Below are 16096 nucleotides of genomic sequence, written 5' to 3'. Positions count from 1 at the left end.
TCATGTCAAAGGAAATAAAATGAAAATTACAGACAATTTCGTAGGAGAAAAAAATAATGAACGGATGTGAAGCTGGGAGCACAGACCTTAATAGTACCCTTCTGGGGGCATGAGTAGAGCAACTACAAGGGGCACGGTCAACACAAGAAAGCTTATCCCTTGGCATGGGGTAGGGCAGTGCTGGGGGAAGGCTGGAAGGAATCTATACCTAGTAGATGAGACAGTCCTTTCACCTATCAGGTCTTTTCTAATCAATTTACAGGAGGCAAAAATTCAGATTATGTGCCAGAAGCCAGCCATTTGCAATCCTTAGTATGGTACTCTCATTTCCACAAACTCAGACATTTTCTACAATTCTTCTTATTCTACAGCAGTAGAATAAATTGTTCTTTATCTGTACTGCATCTTGTAGATTGTGTGCATAGATCTATTATCATAATTACCACCCCCATTTGATTACCTGTCTGCCTTCTGTAGTAAACTAATCCTGGAGGCACAGCTGGCATGCCATATTCATCTCACTTCCTTGGTGTCTAGCACAGTGCCAGGTATTTAATAAGAGCTCAGCTGATGCTTGTTAGACTTAATTGACTTGAATGTGGCCACAGTGGGAATGGAGAGGGGAAAGAGAGGTGTAAAACCTGCTTTCTTTTTATACTCAGAAGGAAAAGAAGTTAAGGACAGAGTTCCTAGAATCATTAGGTTTTATTTTCCCACCTGCAGCCTGAAATCTGTTAACTCCAGTTACGTTGATGCAGACATGCAAGTATTAACCACACACCCTACCTCCTTTATAGCTCAGCCTGAAAACCGAGGTTCTATCTCCACAGTTCACAGCCTGAACAAGCCAATCTGGGTTTGTAGCAGCCACCAGCTGCTCCCTGTCCTTGTCAGACAGAAAAATAGATACATGACCGATAGTTGTCACAAATTACAGTGCTCATGCTACCCAGAATAGTACAAACTGTTCTTTCTTTTCTCAACAATCAATCTAGATGTGGAAAACCCATTAGGGCATCTTTGCTGTGATTCCCCTGCCTCTCTCATCTGCTCATTGCATCAGTGCAAGAAGACCTCTGGGCCTAACTATTCCTTTTTGTGAGTTAATTAAGATTGGGGACAGCCACTGCTACTGATGGGAGGTGATTACACACACGAAAAGATTTTATCATTAATCTCTCCCTCAAACTGCTCCATACTCAATTTTCCATGGCTCGGTTTCATCTATTGCTCCTAATTAGAGCCAGCTCCTACCTCCTCGATTCATCAGGTATTTATCAAGCATTTTATGAGCATAAGGCTGTGTCTGTAACTACTGGCAGGCAAAGGACGAATCTAAACGTAACCTCTTCAACATGCTCACTACTGATGCATATAAGTGGGACAGCTCAAGACCTTGGCAGGAAGTGATCACCTTGTTACTGCTGGAGTATTTAAACAGAGATTTCACTCATTCATTCATTTGTTCATTCAGTCAACCGGTAGTTATTAAGTGCCCACTGTGGACAGAAATCTCTGTACTGTCCACTCTTTTACTCTCATGTCTAGTAAGGTGGCTGGATGAGAATTATGAATTGGTGGTGGTAGTGGTTGGAGGATGAGATTTGAGCTCATTCTATATCAAAGTTTAAACTCACTGATGCTCCTGATAGACCTGGACAAAGCTAATTATTCAGAGACTAATGCTGTCAAAAAAAAGGACATTAAAGCTATTTCAGGAAAGGCAACATGAGCTATTGTTTTCCCTCTTGGGTCTCATTTATTCATTTTTATATATTTTCTAGTGAGTTAAAAAAAAGAAAAAAAGCTTCGAAAGACAGTTATCAAGTTACCTATAATCTCCCTATTTGCTTAAAAGAAAAATTTCTAAGGCTCCCTATTTGCTTAAAGGAAAATTTTCTTATTGATCTCCTGAGTGTCATGGAAAGCAGATGCAGGGGACTTATGTCCTCAGAAGTTTGGGGACCTCATTCCTGGACCTCTTCCTTTGGACAAGCACACTACAGAGAGGTGCATTGGCACCCTCTAGTGGCTGACTTTTGTCAAGATGCTTTTTGCTACTATCCTTGCCTGGTAAATTCAAAGACAATTTGTTCTTTACCCAACTTCACTCCTGATAGACTGGAGCAACTTGACCTGAATGTGATGATTACTTCAACACTCTTCCTCTTGGAGACAGTCTCTTCTTCAATCATTATGTTCTTGCATACATAAAGTACCGGCCTTGGCACTAAAACAAAAACAAAAACAAAAACAGATTGGAATTCCAGTCTCAAAGAATATGGTTGCTACTGATTTTCTCTAAACCTCAATATGGGGACCATTGTAAGTATTGAAATAAGCAAATGTAGTAAGATATCACAGGAAGCACACCAAGAGACAAACAGTGCATTAAACAAGTATTCTCCAAGGAGACTGCCCACTCATTATTTCTTACTCTGGGTATCAGAAATTTAATAGTCAAATGGAATCCAATCATATGAAAATAACTAGATGGGCACAGTAGTGATCCTCAACAAATCTTTCAGCCATTTTAATAAAGTACTGAGTTAAATGCTCTGCAAGGAGAATTTAACACAACTTAATCTACACATTTATCAGAACCTTGTGTATATATCTTAGATCAGTAGCAGAGCTCAGGCTCCAAGTTCTTCTTACTAAGGATCTGGGGTTTGTTTTAACTCATGTAGTAAGGAAATGGAAGAGAATTCAGATTGGACCAGCAGCCAGACTTAGAGTCTCGCCTGAATAGGCCATTCTTGGTGTGTTAGTTTTACGTTTTGGGCAGTGCAGGGCAGAGGCTCTCTCTGTGATCTGGGCTTCTGCACGCCTCTGCTGTCACAACTTCCCTGAAGAACCAGTGTTCTTGATGGGCTGTGATAGTGTGTGGGATGGGAACTGAAGTGGAAACCAAAAATACATTCTTCCATTTGTGCAACACTGTCGCATCCCCTGTGCAACACCATTAAACATTGCAAACCATCTTCTGTTCACAAAAGTGGCCACAGCTATGTGAAGTAAAGGCGTTTTAACTTCAACACCTGCACTTTTTCAATTTCACTGTAGTTTTCAAGCAGACCTGTATTTAATTCTTGATTCTACCATGTATCAGCTGTGTGGCTTTGGGCAAACTATTGGAATGTTCCCATCTCTGATAAAACAATAATATCTACTTCATTGGGGTGTCATGAAGATTACATGAGATAATGCAGATAGAGAGCTAGCTCAGAATCTGGAACTTATGTGTGTTGACATCTGACTATCACTGAGTACTATTACTAAATCTTCTACAAGTAATAAAGATTTTTTAATAAAAATAGTTTTAAATGGTAAATATTATTTTAAAAATCTTTATAATTTTAGATATGCTCCATGGTATATTTGAACACATTTACTTGCAAAAGCCAAAAATCACAGCACTGTCCCACTGATTGTTGGGGAAGATGTGATGGAAAAATTTGTGCTTGGCCCTTGTACAAGTCAAGGCCATAATTGCATTAACCTTCGGGTAGTCTTCAGGGCCCCATCTCAAACGCCATGATTATGAGCAGGGTTATTAGAGAGCCTACCAGTGACCTCATAAAAGCCATCAAGCCAGCCTGTGTCAGAGTGCTCTGCGCTGCCAGGGAGGCTGCTCCAGAAGCTGGAATAAAACGCCATTCCTCGGCGCACCGCCAGCCAACTGAAGAACTGCACGCATCACCCCCTGTCCGTCACTGAGTGGCGCTAAAGAGTGACTCGGGGAACGCGCCTCGTAATGGCCAGGGCTTGCTAAAGAGCTAAAGCGCGTTTCGTTTGCTCTGAATCGCTGGCTCAAGTCAGTCAATCCGTAAAAGAAAAAGAAAAAAAAAAAACCACGAAATCAATCTTTCTTTCTTTCTTTCTTCTTTCTTTCTTTCTTTCTTTCTTTCTTTCTTTCTTTCTTTCTTTCTTTCTTTCTTTCTTTCTTTCTTTCTTTCTTTCTCTCTCTCTCTCTCTCTCTCTCTCTCTCTCTCTCTCTCTCTCTTCTCTCCCTCCCTCCCTCCCCCCCTTTCTTCCTTCCTTCCTTTCGTCTCTCCCTCCCCACTCACACCCTCCTTTTCTTTCATCAGTTCTCTGCTTGGCCTGTAATTCCTGAGGCAAGCACTATGCCGCTTTTATTGTTATTTCTTGATAGAAATGGGCAGAGAGGGGGTCACAGAATCTTTCCCCTAATCACCAGGCAGCTTGGTGTCTGTAACTACCTTCTAGTAGGCATTTAGAAAACCCTAAGGCTGGTGCCAGTTTCAGACCATGTTAGGGGCAAAATAGTTCATTTCAAGGGCATTGTGGGGAAAGGATAGAGGGGAGAAAAGGAAGAATGATTCAGCTTGAAGCAAGTAGGAATGAGGAGGAAGTGAGGGGAGTGTATGTTGTGTTCAGAGAGAGTGTAAACAGGGGTGCAATTGATGCAGTTGAATTCCTGCAGGTATGTCAAGGGCAAAGGTCTGTGGAGAGTATCACCATGCGGGTCTTTGACCCAGCCAGCTCTGACATTCACACCTCTACACCAAACGGCCATACAAGTGATAATGGAAATGTAAGATGAGGAAAGACGAGGCTCAGCTGCTAGAAAATAAAGGTAAAAAGAAGGCCCAGATAGCTAGAGAACAGTCTTACTTTCACTGACTTCAAGATCCTGCCATGGCTTCCGGTTCCACTCAAAGTAAGTCACGGCCTTCCGTAGCCTTCAAGGCCTTCCATGCCCTGCCAGCCCTTGTTTCCTATCTGATTTCATAACCCCCTGCTCTCCACCTTCCTTCCTCTGTCCCCAGTTTCCTCTCCTCCTCCATGCTGCTCCTCAAACACACCAGACATTCTCTTGCCTCGGCGTCTTTGTACTCAGGTTGCCCTGCCCAGAATGGCCTCACATATCTGCTTAGCTTTCTCCCTTACCTCCTTTAGGACTTTTTCCATGAGGCCTTTTTAGGCCACTCTATTTTAAATTGCAACTCTCTCACATCTTTATTTTTCTTCACAGCACATGTCACCTTTTAAGACACTATATTCTTCGCTTATGTATTTTGTTTATTGTCTGCTTTCTCTTTCCTGAATGCAAGTTCCATGCCTAGTACATGTTAGGTACTCAGGGCGTACATGTTATACAATGATGAATGTTGGACTTGCTGTCCTTGGCACCATTCCTATGGGCCTAGAAGGTCCAGGGAGTCACAAGTCCCGAGCACAGGGGCCTCACACACAGATATCAAGGTAGGGGATGTAATCCTGCGGGTCCTCAGAGTGCCAATGCATTTAAGACTCAGCAACAGAGTCCTTCTGGTCTGAAGAATGGCCATCCAACTGACTTTGAGAAATAGGCATAAGATTGGGAATGCCAGTGAGTAAGTCCCTGTCATTAGGACCCTTCAGGTGTCAGAAAATAAAGACCAGTGTCAAGATCTGTCCCCATGAGAGAGAGCGGTCATGTATTGAAGGCAATATATGTGTGAAGTTTGGAGGCAAACCTTAAGATCCAGATTACCCAAGGCCCATAGACAAGATTGGGCTGCGTGCACCTTGATGTGGCTCTGGACCACTCTCCTTCCCCAACTTCCTGGCAAAAGTCAGCTCACATCTCGGCCCGACCTTTATTGGTTCAGATGCACATCCTGAGGCTTCTCTTGGGATTATTTTACAGGCACAAATGGCATTATGAAATTGAGTTGGGTGCCTGGGACAGATGAGAGGCAAAAGAAGTCTAAGGATTTTATCACCCGGTTCCTCATGGAGATGCTCAGTTGTAAGATCTTCAAGGGCCAAGTGTTTCTTGTACAAGTTCCTACATAATCCTCGTGCTGACCTCAGGAGGGAGACATGTTTAAACAGCTGAGGAAAATGGGTCTACAGAAAGATTCAGTGTTTGTCCAAGCTCACGTGGGAGGTGGCAAGTGGCAGCACGGGGTAGTCTTCTAGATTAGCCCTGAAGCTATGTGCATTTGTCTAAACCACATTGTCTCATGATATCAGTGCCAAAAAGCTGGGTCTTTCCTGGCTGATTGCTCACAGGTCCTGTCACTAGCCTGCCTGAATTGTGTCAATGCGAACTCCCTGGTCTGGAAAGAACATTGTGTGTTTTGACCAGCAGCCAAGACATAATGGGGACAAAAAGAGCCCAAGTTGATTTTATTGTATAGCATGGTGACTATTGTTAACAATACTGTATTGTATATTCAAAAGTTGCTAAGAAATTACATCTTAAAACTTCTCATCATAAGAACAAATTGTGTAACTATATATGGTGACAAATATTAATTAGACTTATTGTGATTGTTTCACAATATATACAAATATCGAATTATTATGTGGTACACCTGAAACTAATATGCTATATGTCAATTATGTCTTAACTAAAAAAAAAAAAGGACAAAAGAAGAATTCTGAGAGGAAAAAGCCAAAGTGGTCAGAGGACTCCATGGACCCACAGAAGATTTCTTTCCAAGAAACCAATTAAAGGCTACGTTGATATTTACTCTCTTCTCGTTAGTTGTAAATGAGATTTTGGTAGAAGATAGTTTTAATTATTCTAAGCAAAGGACAGTGCTTAAGGAATGAAATACCATCACCTGAATTACATCATTGGGTTGGTGTGCAAAACGGCTGCCTTGTTCTGTGGAGCAATTTTAAAACACTTGAGAGATATCATCTTTTTGGACCTCACTATTATCTCAGAATGTCAACTGTTCAGCAGGGATGACTCCCCTCCACTTATGATGAAGAGAACCGAGGTAACAGAGATAAAGGCTGCCTCCTGCTGCCTCTTTCTTCCCAGCAGTTCTGATTGCCCTGCGTCATTCAGGCAGAGCTCTTCTCATCTCTAATCTGTCTTCCATTGAGGATGAAATGTGATATCCAGGTAGCTGGAAAAAAGAATAAAGTCCTAGCAAAGTTTAAACAAAAAAAAAGGTCCCAAGTCAAGCCTGATTTGTGTGTTCTTTCTCTCAGTCTATGGGTAGATCCTATGGTAGCCAGACAGATAGCTTCTTCAAGCATTAGAGAGCAATGTCTTTCACTACGTCTCAGTGCTGACTGAGCCTGGAGAAGGAGAAGGCTACTGAAACACCCATGGCAAAGTGTTTGGCTAGCAAGACTAGAAATGGTCTCCCTCAGGAGTTTTCTCTGCGTAGGGCCCATTCTGTTTTACTTCTCCCGGGATGTGGCTGCAAGCCCCATTGAGGTAGCAAGCGGTATCAAATGCAGAATTCATCCAACAAATGTATTAATTCAGCAAGTATTTTTTGAACATTCGGCATGTGCTGGGAACTCTAAAAATGCATGTGAAATTAAACCTTGGGTTGCAGGTCTCCAATCGTCATGCAGTCTTCTTTTTTGGTGGTGATAGGAATGAGAGTCTTGTGAACTAGGCCATAATGAGAAAATTAGTCACTGGTGCTCCTTGAAGCATTTTATTAAGTCTGTCCTTGGCCCTTGCATTCCCCACAGCCAACTATTACATTTCCCTGTAATAGACCAGGGACACTGCTATGATGTTCTTGATTATAAAGTAGCCTAATTGAATGGCTACAAATTCTGTATTTTTTTCTTAGACCCATCCTCATCTAATGTTACCAATTCTGAGTCTCACTATTTAGAAGTTCAGATAAACTCATTCGGGTTAATGTTCATAATTAGTTAACATATCCCCCTTATTAAAATTACATTGCAAAACAATACATCATACTTCCACTTAATGGAATGACCAATGGTGGGCAATTTGCAGGGCATAGCTGCCTCCCTAAGTATATTGGTCCGGGATGTATATGTCATTCCCAGCACATATCATTTAGTTTAATGAAGTGAGCAGTCATCTGTGGAAACAGCCCTGTTTCTGGGGTAGAGGGAGACAGACATCACCTGGTCTAATCCCAAGTAACGCAGGTACTCCTTGATTTCAAGAGGATCCCATCCATCTTCTCTGCAGACTCAAAAACAGATACTATTTCTCAGATTTCTTTAAAATGCTATCGGAAAACAAAATAGCCTTTTAGAATTCTGATGCAATCTGTGGTTACCATGACTACTGTCCTTGGCACTGTACATCAAGCATGAACATTATCAGTGCTTCTCCAGATGCCAGCAACCCCTTTACAGCATGTCCCTCCCTGACATCAGTGTGCTTTGGCTTCTAAGTGCCTGCACCTGATGATCTCTCCAGAGAGAGGCTCTTGGGCTGCTGGAGCCTTTGCTGAAAGTGTCTGGGAGTTTACATCTCCCTGGGGTAGCCCTTAGCCAAGGAGTGATGTGCAAGGGGTATTGAAAGTCCAGCTCAGAGGCAGAACTTCAGAATTTCTCTGCAAGATCTGAATAAAGTTACTCTTAGTGCAATTTCACCTGAATCACACTAAGTTGTTTGGCTTTCTCCTCCCCTGCTGTTTTCCCCAGCCAGCTCTTCATCAGTTTTTCCTGGGTCTGGGAGCACTTTCTTTATAAATCATTTGCACATCCTTGTTCCAGGTCTTCTTCTGGGGAACTCAGTTTAAGACAGGGTACATGAAGACAAGCAGCATGCCAAACCATTGTCCTCAGGGGGTAAAAATAACAATGTTTCAGACTAAGTGAAGGCTTCTCGGAAATGTATTTTACTTCAAACCAGAAGCCTCTTTGACCTGATATACATGTGCACACAACCGCCCCACCCCATGCTCCTCCTGGGGGCTTTCACAGCATTTAACAGGCTATGTGTCTGATTCCTGTGTCTGACTAAAAATTCATGTGTTCTAATTACTGTTGGAATTTTACGTGAAACGATTGAAGAAATCACATGCTTCTGGGCAACCACAAAGCCTTGGGAGTTCTCTTGGACAGGAAGGTGCACAAAAGCCATGGCATTAAATACTCCTCTCATAAAACACAGACCAAAACACACTGAGCACTGTGTTAATTTTCTGATGATGCATTAGGCATGAATATTTTTGCAATTTTGATGAAATTGTGTAAAATATAGCAGGCTACAGGCAGGGCCCTGCTTGGAAGAGGAGGAAGAATGAGACGATGCAGGTTATATCTCCTTAGCTGCAGTTGGTAGCAGATGGGTTACAGTTAATGTCTAAATTCTCTGTTACACTGCGCATTAGGGAATTGCTGGAAGAAATCATACTCTCTCATAATGTCACGACCCCAGCCCAGATTGCTTAGGGAAGAAATTTACTTGCTGATCCTGTGACATATTAAATGCTTTTTCCAACCCCGAATGATATTTGAGGACTACTGATTTGTCCTGAGGAACAGCCATTCAAGAGGCTATGGAGGGCGCTAACCACTCCTCACAGCCTCTGAGCTCTTAAACCATCAGCCAGAATTGATTGGTTTAAGAGAGACCAGTTTACATGTATGCCAGAATCAAACCTAACTAAACTGGGGATTTGTGAGGAAAAGTAATTAGGTCCCAGAATGGACAGCATTAGGCAGAAGCAACAAACGGAGACAGTCAGCATGTGCCTTTCTCATTAGTGAGGCTAAATTAGTGAGGCTGAATGAACTCATGCCACCAGTCAAGGGTTAACCATATCCTATTAGTCAATCATGAAGAGTGGATCATGTCAATGAGGCAACTCGATAGGCTAGACCCATAAATGAATTGATAACAAAAAGTCAACATGTGACTAATTCATTATTTACTATTACTTATTAGGTCAAGGATAACTTTCTTGTTAAACAATAGTATGAAGTGAACGAATCAAGTGCTGACCCTCCAAGAGGGAGATGAAAATCAATCAGGAGCTACCCAATGACTATACAATTCCCAATTCTTCTTATACAGGTTTGGTACACCCTCTAAGAAATAAGATGAAATCACAAACCATAGCAGGTAAACTAAACCTAACACAAATGAGTCCAGGCTTCATTTTCTACTTCGTGGACATTGAAACATTTCTTCGCAAGCATTGTATAACTATCTGGGATGAATAAATTATAATAAGCCTTATAGACTAGCTTAATTAGGTCTGCAGCTTATAAATTGACTACTTATATTCCATTTCTAGTACAGCTACTGGCAATAGCACCCAGCACATTGCAATGACTATAATAGGTTTAAAATAGAAGTTTTATGAATGAGATCTAATATGATATTTGCCCTAAATCATCTTATACTATTATAAAATGATACAAAATTATCACAATCAATAGTAATAAATGTACCTTTAAATTTTCCCAAATATTTTTCAAACATGATTAATTTTCTTCAAGGATGGCAGATATATGGCATGAGGGCCAACTTCCCATTAACTGTCTCTATGTCATTCTTTCCTAATGATGCTAGTGGAGGCCTCAGACTCCTCCTTAGCACAGTGCTCCAGATACTAAGTGCCAGTTAACGGGAAGGGGGATTACACCTACTGAAAAGATCATGGATTCATGATAGAGAAACACAAGTTGAAACCTAAATTTCATTAGATTTTATGATGTTTAAGAGGGGGTGATTTAAGACAAGGTGAAAGGGGAAAATGAGAGCCGCAACCTTTCTGTACAATTGCCAAGCATTATTTTCTAAGCCTTAGATGTATTAACTCATTTCATCCTCACAAAAACTCTATGCAGGAGATGACTTTAGTTTTGTTTTTATGTTTTTATTTTATTTTATTTTATTTTATTTTATTTTATTTTATTTTATTTTATTTTATTTTATTTTAATCTGTAGAATTGAAATAATGAGGCCCGGAAAGTTTAGGAATCTTAGTGAAGCATGCGCAGCTAGTAATTGTTAGAGCCGAGATTCAAGCCCACATGTTCTAGTTCCAAGTTCTATATTACTAGGCTGAAAAGAACTTAGTGGAAGAGGTAGAGAATGTATAAAGACTAGAAAAAGTTGAAATCATTAAAATTAAAGAAGAAAAGATAAAAAAAAAAAAGGGGCAAGTGAGAAAAGAAACCAAAAAAAGAAAACATATTTGCAACAATGTTTTTTTCTAAGATTGTAACAATGCTTTAAAAATGTCTTTGATTTTATATACATATGTATATATAATGCATATATTACATATACACATTATGTGGTTATATATTATACATCATGACACAATATATATGCATATATGTGGGTATATATTCTTGTACATATCAACAAATAGTGACATGGTATTAACATTTTTTGAAATATAAAATAACACTAAAATTTGACCTTTTCCAGTTATTCTGAGTGATAGTCCATTTTCTGAAGAGGAGTGAAGGGTAAATGTCAGATAGTTGAATCACAGAATACTGAAAAGGTTAAGGCGAAAGCAAAGCATTGCCATCATTCTTTTAGTATGAGACATGGTAATACGTAAATTTACTTTATTTTGAGATTGTTCTTATGGTGCCATGAAAGTTTATTTTCATGGACAATGATTAGGACAAAAATGCAAAATATTGAAGTTCAAGACTCAATTCTTGAATATCATCATCAAACTTTTCTTTATTTAAGAAAAAAAAATCATTTCGTAGAGGACATGACTATCTACCTGTTACACACTGTTCCTATAGTTTATCGGTGGACAATGAAAAAAAAATCTATGACTTACAGGATAAGCACTAGCAAAAGAAGAAAAATGAGAAACTCTTAGATGCTATACATACCAATTTTTTTGCTGGGTTTTATTTCAATGTCCTAGATGACATTATACTTAGAGAGTACTATGACAATTATGAATACATGATCTTTTTACCAGATATAATTCCCCTCACCTTTGAATAAGATGGCTATTCTATGAGAGTTTGAAAAACATTACTTGATATCCCTATAATCCACTTACACTTGATAAAGTAATTATCCATCAAATGGTACTAATATGAAAACAAAACTATCATTTTATTGGTTAGTGTCTTTAGCTATTTATTCAGCTATACAAAAATCTCTGCAAAAATTGATTCCAAAATGAAAGCTTTTTGTGACTTGTGAATAAGTGTTATCATCAAATTCATCCTAGGGAAATTGTTTTTAAAAAATGTCTGTGGAAACTTTTATAGCCATAGCTGTAAATAGAGAATAAAGAAGAAAGTTCAAGGAATCAAGATTCAAGAAAAAAAAATTAAAAAATTAAAAAAATTAAAATAACATTTGCCTTAATTATCCACATTTTTCAGAGAGCTCATGGCATATCTCTCACCTCAACTGGTCACATATAAAAGTAAGGACTCAGGCTATGAGTCAATGTTTTGTATAATAACAGATGTTTAGATGAACTTTCAACTTCCATCCATGGTAGGATGCTGTGCTGCACTCCTACACAACCTTTGATTAACTTGATCACTTGGAAAGCTAATTAGATATTTCCTGAGTACAACAGAGAGGTCTGGGTCAGGAATTCATATCCTCTTCTGTTTCTCCAGTGATTCAATCCACACACTCTACATCATGGGTAGAGAGACTCTAACTACAGCATAGGCACCCATATCCGGCACCATTCCACAGAGCTGCAGGGACAATTGGCATGACTGACATAAACTCTGCCTGGCACATGATGACAAATGAAAGTATCAGAGTAAAGAAGGAGGCTGGATTTGCTTGTTAGAATCAGAACATATACTGGCCATATTTAGAATGTGGTAGGTGGAGAAACATCACTTCCCTGGCCTGAAGCTGGAAATCGGTTCTGACAGTGATTCTATTAGGGGACTCCTCCGTCAGTCTTCTTGTTTGGCAAATACTACCATATAGTCTCTCCATTTCAATGGAATGTTTGGTTTGTTTTTAATATATAACTGGTGATAAAATTCTTTCATACTGGAATCATCTTGGATGGGTGGGGTAGACTTCCCAAATAAAGTCAATCTATTCTCTCCTCAGAGCAGTCACTTAATATACTAGTTCTCTCTAAAAAGCTCCCTAAGTGTTCCATAAGCACACCCGACTCTTGGCCTTGCTCACACTATCCCCATCCCTTCACACACATCTCCATCTTTTATATCTATAACCTTTTCAAAGCTGAATCTTCTCTTTACCTATAGCCTTCCTTGATTAATACTCTTGTCTGTCTCAACACTGGATATATAATGGAACTTAGGGTTTGCAGGTACAGCCTGTTTTTCCTCCCTAGAGACTGAAATATGTTTCACAAAGAGACAGTCACACTGCAGTATAGTCAGTTAAGACCCCAAGTTAGTGTGAAGTCTCTACAGTGAGACAGGCCTGAGTTTTGTTTCCAGCGCTGACGCTTAATTCCAGGTGCAACTTATTTAGCCCCTAAAAGCCTCAGTTGCCTCATTTCTAAAATGAGAATAATAATAATATTTACCTCATACAGTTGTTGTAAGCATTCAGTTAGATTAAATTAAGCAATGCATGGAAAGCATTTATCACAGTGCCTGACCCGTGGTAGGTGCTCAGTGAACATTTCTTATAGTTGCATTAACTCCCATTTCTTTACTTGGTTGTAAGCTCCTTGAGGTAAGACACTCATTTTCTATTCCTTTCAATTCATGGCAAAGTTTTAAGCTGACTGTAGATTCTGTCATTTCATTTTATATGCTTAGTAAAATCATATTGAATTTGTGTCATTTTTCAGTTTCAGAGTAATAAGAATAGCAGAGAGTAAAACTAGGCACTGATGTACAAAAACAAGGACTTCGTTTTGTTTTCTGGTGGTGGGTCTGCCATGAGGAGCAGACATGGCTTCACCCTCAGGGAGCGGCTGTGTGGTCAGAGTGACAGGCAGCACTGTCCTGTCCTCCTTACAGCACCCAAAACTTCTAAAAGCACCAAAACTGAGAGGAAAGATTTGACAGAGAGAAAGAAGTTTGCATAAATACACTTTCACTTATTAATCACTTTCTTCCAAAAGGTTAAGCTGACTGCAACATGAATACAGGATTTAAAGCCAGTGGTCTTGAGATTTATAAAGGGCTGTCGTGTTCATGACCATCCTTTGACAATGTACCTTCAATCAAGCTCTTGTTAGAATTTTAAAAAGCTTTCTCAAAATATGGTTGGTTTCTCTTTTTCATTTTCCAGTTAAAAAGAAATTAGAAGAGATTTCATTGCAGTTGCCCTTTGAGGAAAATCTGCTGATTTCAGGACATATTAATTTTGAGCAGTAATAGGTGGCACTTTATGGTGGTGCCTTTTACTGAGGAACTCACAGTCATGCCTGTTGCATTTCCCAAAACTTATATTTTGCCAGGGCAGCCCAACTTTAAAGACACTGAGGAATCTGAATATCTTTTTCAGAGTCTCCTGGAGTCAAGCCTATTTGCCATCATAGCGTGCACCCTGACATGGAGGCCAATCTCCTGCATGGCACAGTACATAAGTTTTGCAGATGTTGGATTAATTTAATTTGGTGATAGTGCAGGTGGTATGAGGGTGATTTCTGCAACTTCTTATTACAATATTATCACAAAATGTTTGAAAACAGACCTTTTCTGCATCGCTAAATAATTTATCAATAAATAATGCCCCCAAATACAAAATCACTGAATATAAAATTTCAGCTGTATTTTTTTCTGGTTCTTTTATTTAAATTAAGTGAAATGTGAGAATATCCAGATTTTCTGTGACCATCTCATCTTTAAAATAAGCTAAAAATTGGCATTTGGAGTTTCTTTACTGATTTTAAAGCTGCACTTTCAGTTAATGCCCAGAATCATGTAAATGTTGATTGCCCTTGGGTAGTTGAACAGATGAACCTTCATTTCTCCATTTTAGTTGTTTTAGCTATTGTCTCACATCGTCTGTAAGCAATAACCTCTTGGTGAATGTTCACAAATGCAAATTTCTGTTTTATATATTTTGAAAGAAGGGCAGAACATACTGACAATAATAGATAAATATTTGCAAGTTTCTTCAGCACTTTTTTTCTTCACATTCGATGCCAAATGTGGGAATTCACCTGTAAAGGCCCTGGGAAATGGCGTAAAGATGTGCTATAATTAGACTAAATGACCACAGTCATTTGCAGCTTTGATATTTCTCCAATAAAAGTTTCTTATTTGATCAATAACTTTTCAGTCACAATAAATAATTTCAACATAAAGAGCTTTCAGAGGTCTATATTGTTCGTCTGCAAAAGAAAATAGGACAAGTATTTCTTTCTCTCTCTCTCTCCGCGCCGCGCCCCCCCACCCCACCCCGCGCGCACACACACACACATATACACACACAACTGAACCATATTTTTGCAGGGTTCAGTGGAGGGAGCACTTTTTCACTGGAAAGTGTAACATTTTCAAAGGGATGAATCATAAAATTCAGGAAAGATTTAACCCCACTTTTCACAGACATTATCAATCATATTCTGTTGGGGCTAACAGGATAGATGATTAAACAGCATTCTCTGAATGGCCATAGATTATTTTTCTTTATATTTCAGAACTGGAAATTACCATCAGAAGATCCACAGAGCAGGCCAGAAGGTGCCTGAAATCACCATCAGGAAAAATACCACAGAATGGTATGTCTGCTCCCTGTCAACTGAGATGATTCCCAGGCAGACATTACATGGCAGTCACATCATCATAATGGTCATACTCAAGAAAGCAGTTAATAAAACAAGCACCAAACAACTGGGCATAATTTTCATCATAATCTTCAATCTTTAGCTTGAACAATGAAATTTATCCATGAAAAATGTTAAATATTGGTGTTCCAGATGATATGATGACCCAAGTTATCTTTGAACATTGTTTTGTTTAAAAAGATGTTCACATTGGCACTTAAAAAAATAAATCAGAAAATAATATGGCTTCAAGGGGACAAGTAAATATGGATTTTAGGGAAGTCTTTGGATTATCTATTGCTTTCTTCTTGATTTGGTTCCATTGATAATTTCTCCCCAAGTTTTCTAATAAGTTCTGCTAGATCTTCTGAATTCTGAGTTTTTTCTTCTAGAAGTTCATAGCGGAGACTTGAGATGTCCTGTTTAATTTCCTTCAGTTCCCCTTTGAAAAACAAGTATGATAAGAAGTCAACTTTAAATATGTATTACAGAGAAACTAGCAATTCTGGGGTAAAGTGAAATCAGTTCTAATTCCATACACATCTGTATTTTGAATCATTTCAAAGTAAATAACTTCCTAATAGGGTAGGTTTCTATTTTTTCAACTAAGTATTTGGGTTAATGAAAAAATTATTGAGAAAAATTTTAACAAAAGTCCTCCGAAAGTA

At 39.1% G+C, this 16096-nt stretch overlaps 1 protein-coding gene across 3 annotated transcripts in view; it reads right to left on the bottom strand.

Annotated features, from left to right (window-relative positions):
• Positions 1–15074: 15074 nt before the first annotated feature.
• Positions 15075–16096, bottom strand: part of TRPC6 (transient receptor potential cation channel subfamily C member 6) — a 105991-nt gene continuing 104969 nt past the window's right edge. For 2 of the 3 annotated variants that reach the window (XM_016134006.2, XM_016134005.2), the window contains one exon: positions 15075–15870. In XM_016134006.2, the coding sequence (XP_015989492.2) occupies positions 15719–15870 (152 nt within the window). In that variant the 3' untranslated portion in view covers positions 15075–15718. The remainder of the gene's footprint in view (positions 15871–16096) is intronic. The other variant, XM_016134007.2, reaches the window with a different exon arrangement.

This window comes from Rousettus aegyptiacus, unplaced genomic scaffold (assembly GCF_014176215.1).
Source record: "Rousettus aegyptiacus isolate mRouAeg1 unplaced genomic scaffold, mRouAeg1.p scaffold_m13_p_5, whole genome shotgun sequence".
Taxonomy (NCBI): domain Eukaryota; kingdom Metazoa; phylum Chordata; class Mammalia; order Chiroptera; family Pteropodidae; genus Rousettus; species Rousettus aegyptiacus.
Note: the sequence above shows the minus strand (reverse complement) of the source record. Positions and strands in the feature narration are given on the sequence as shown.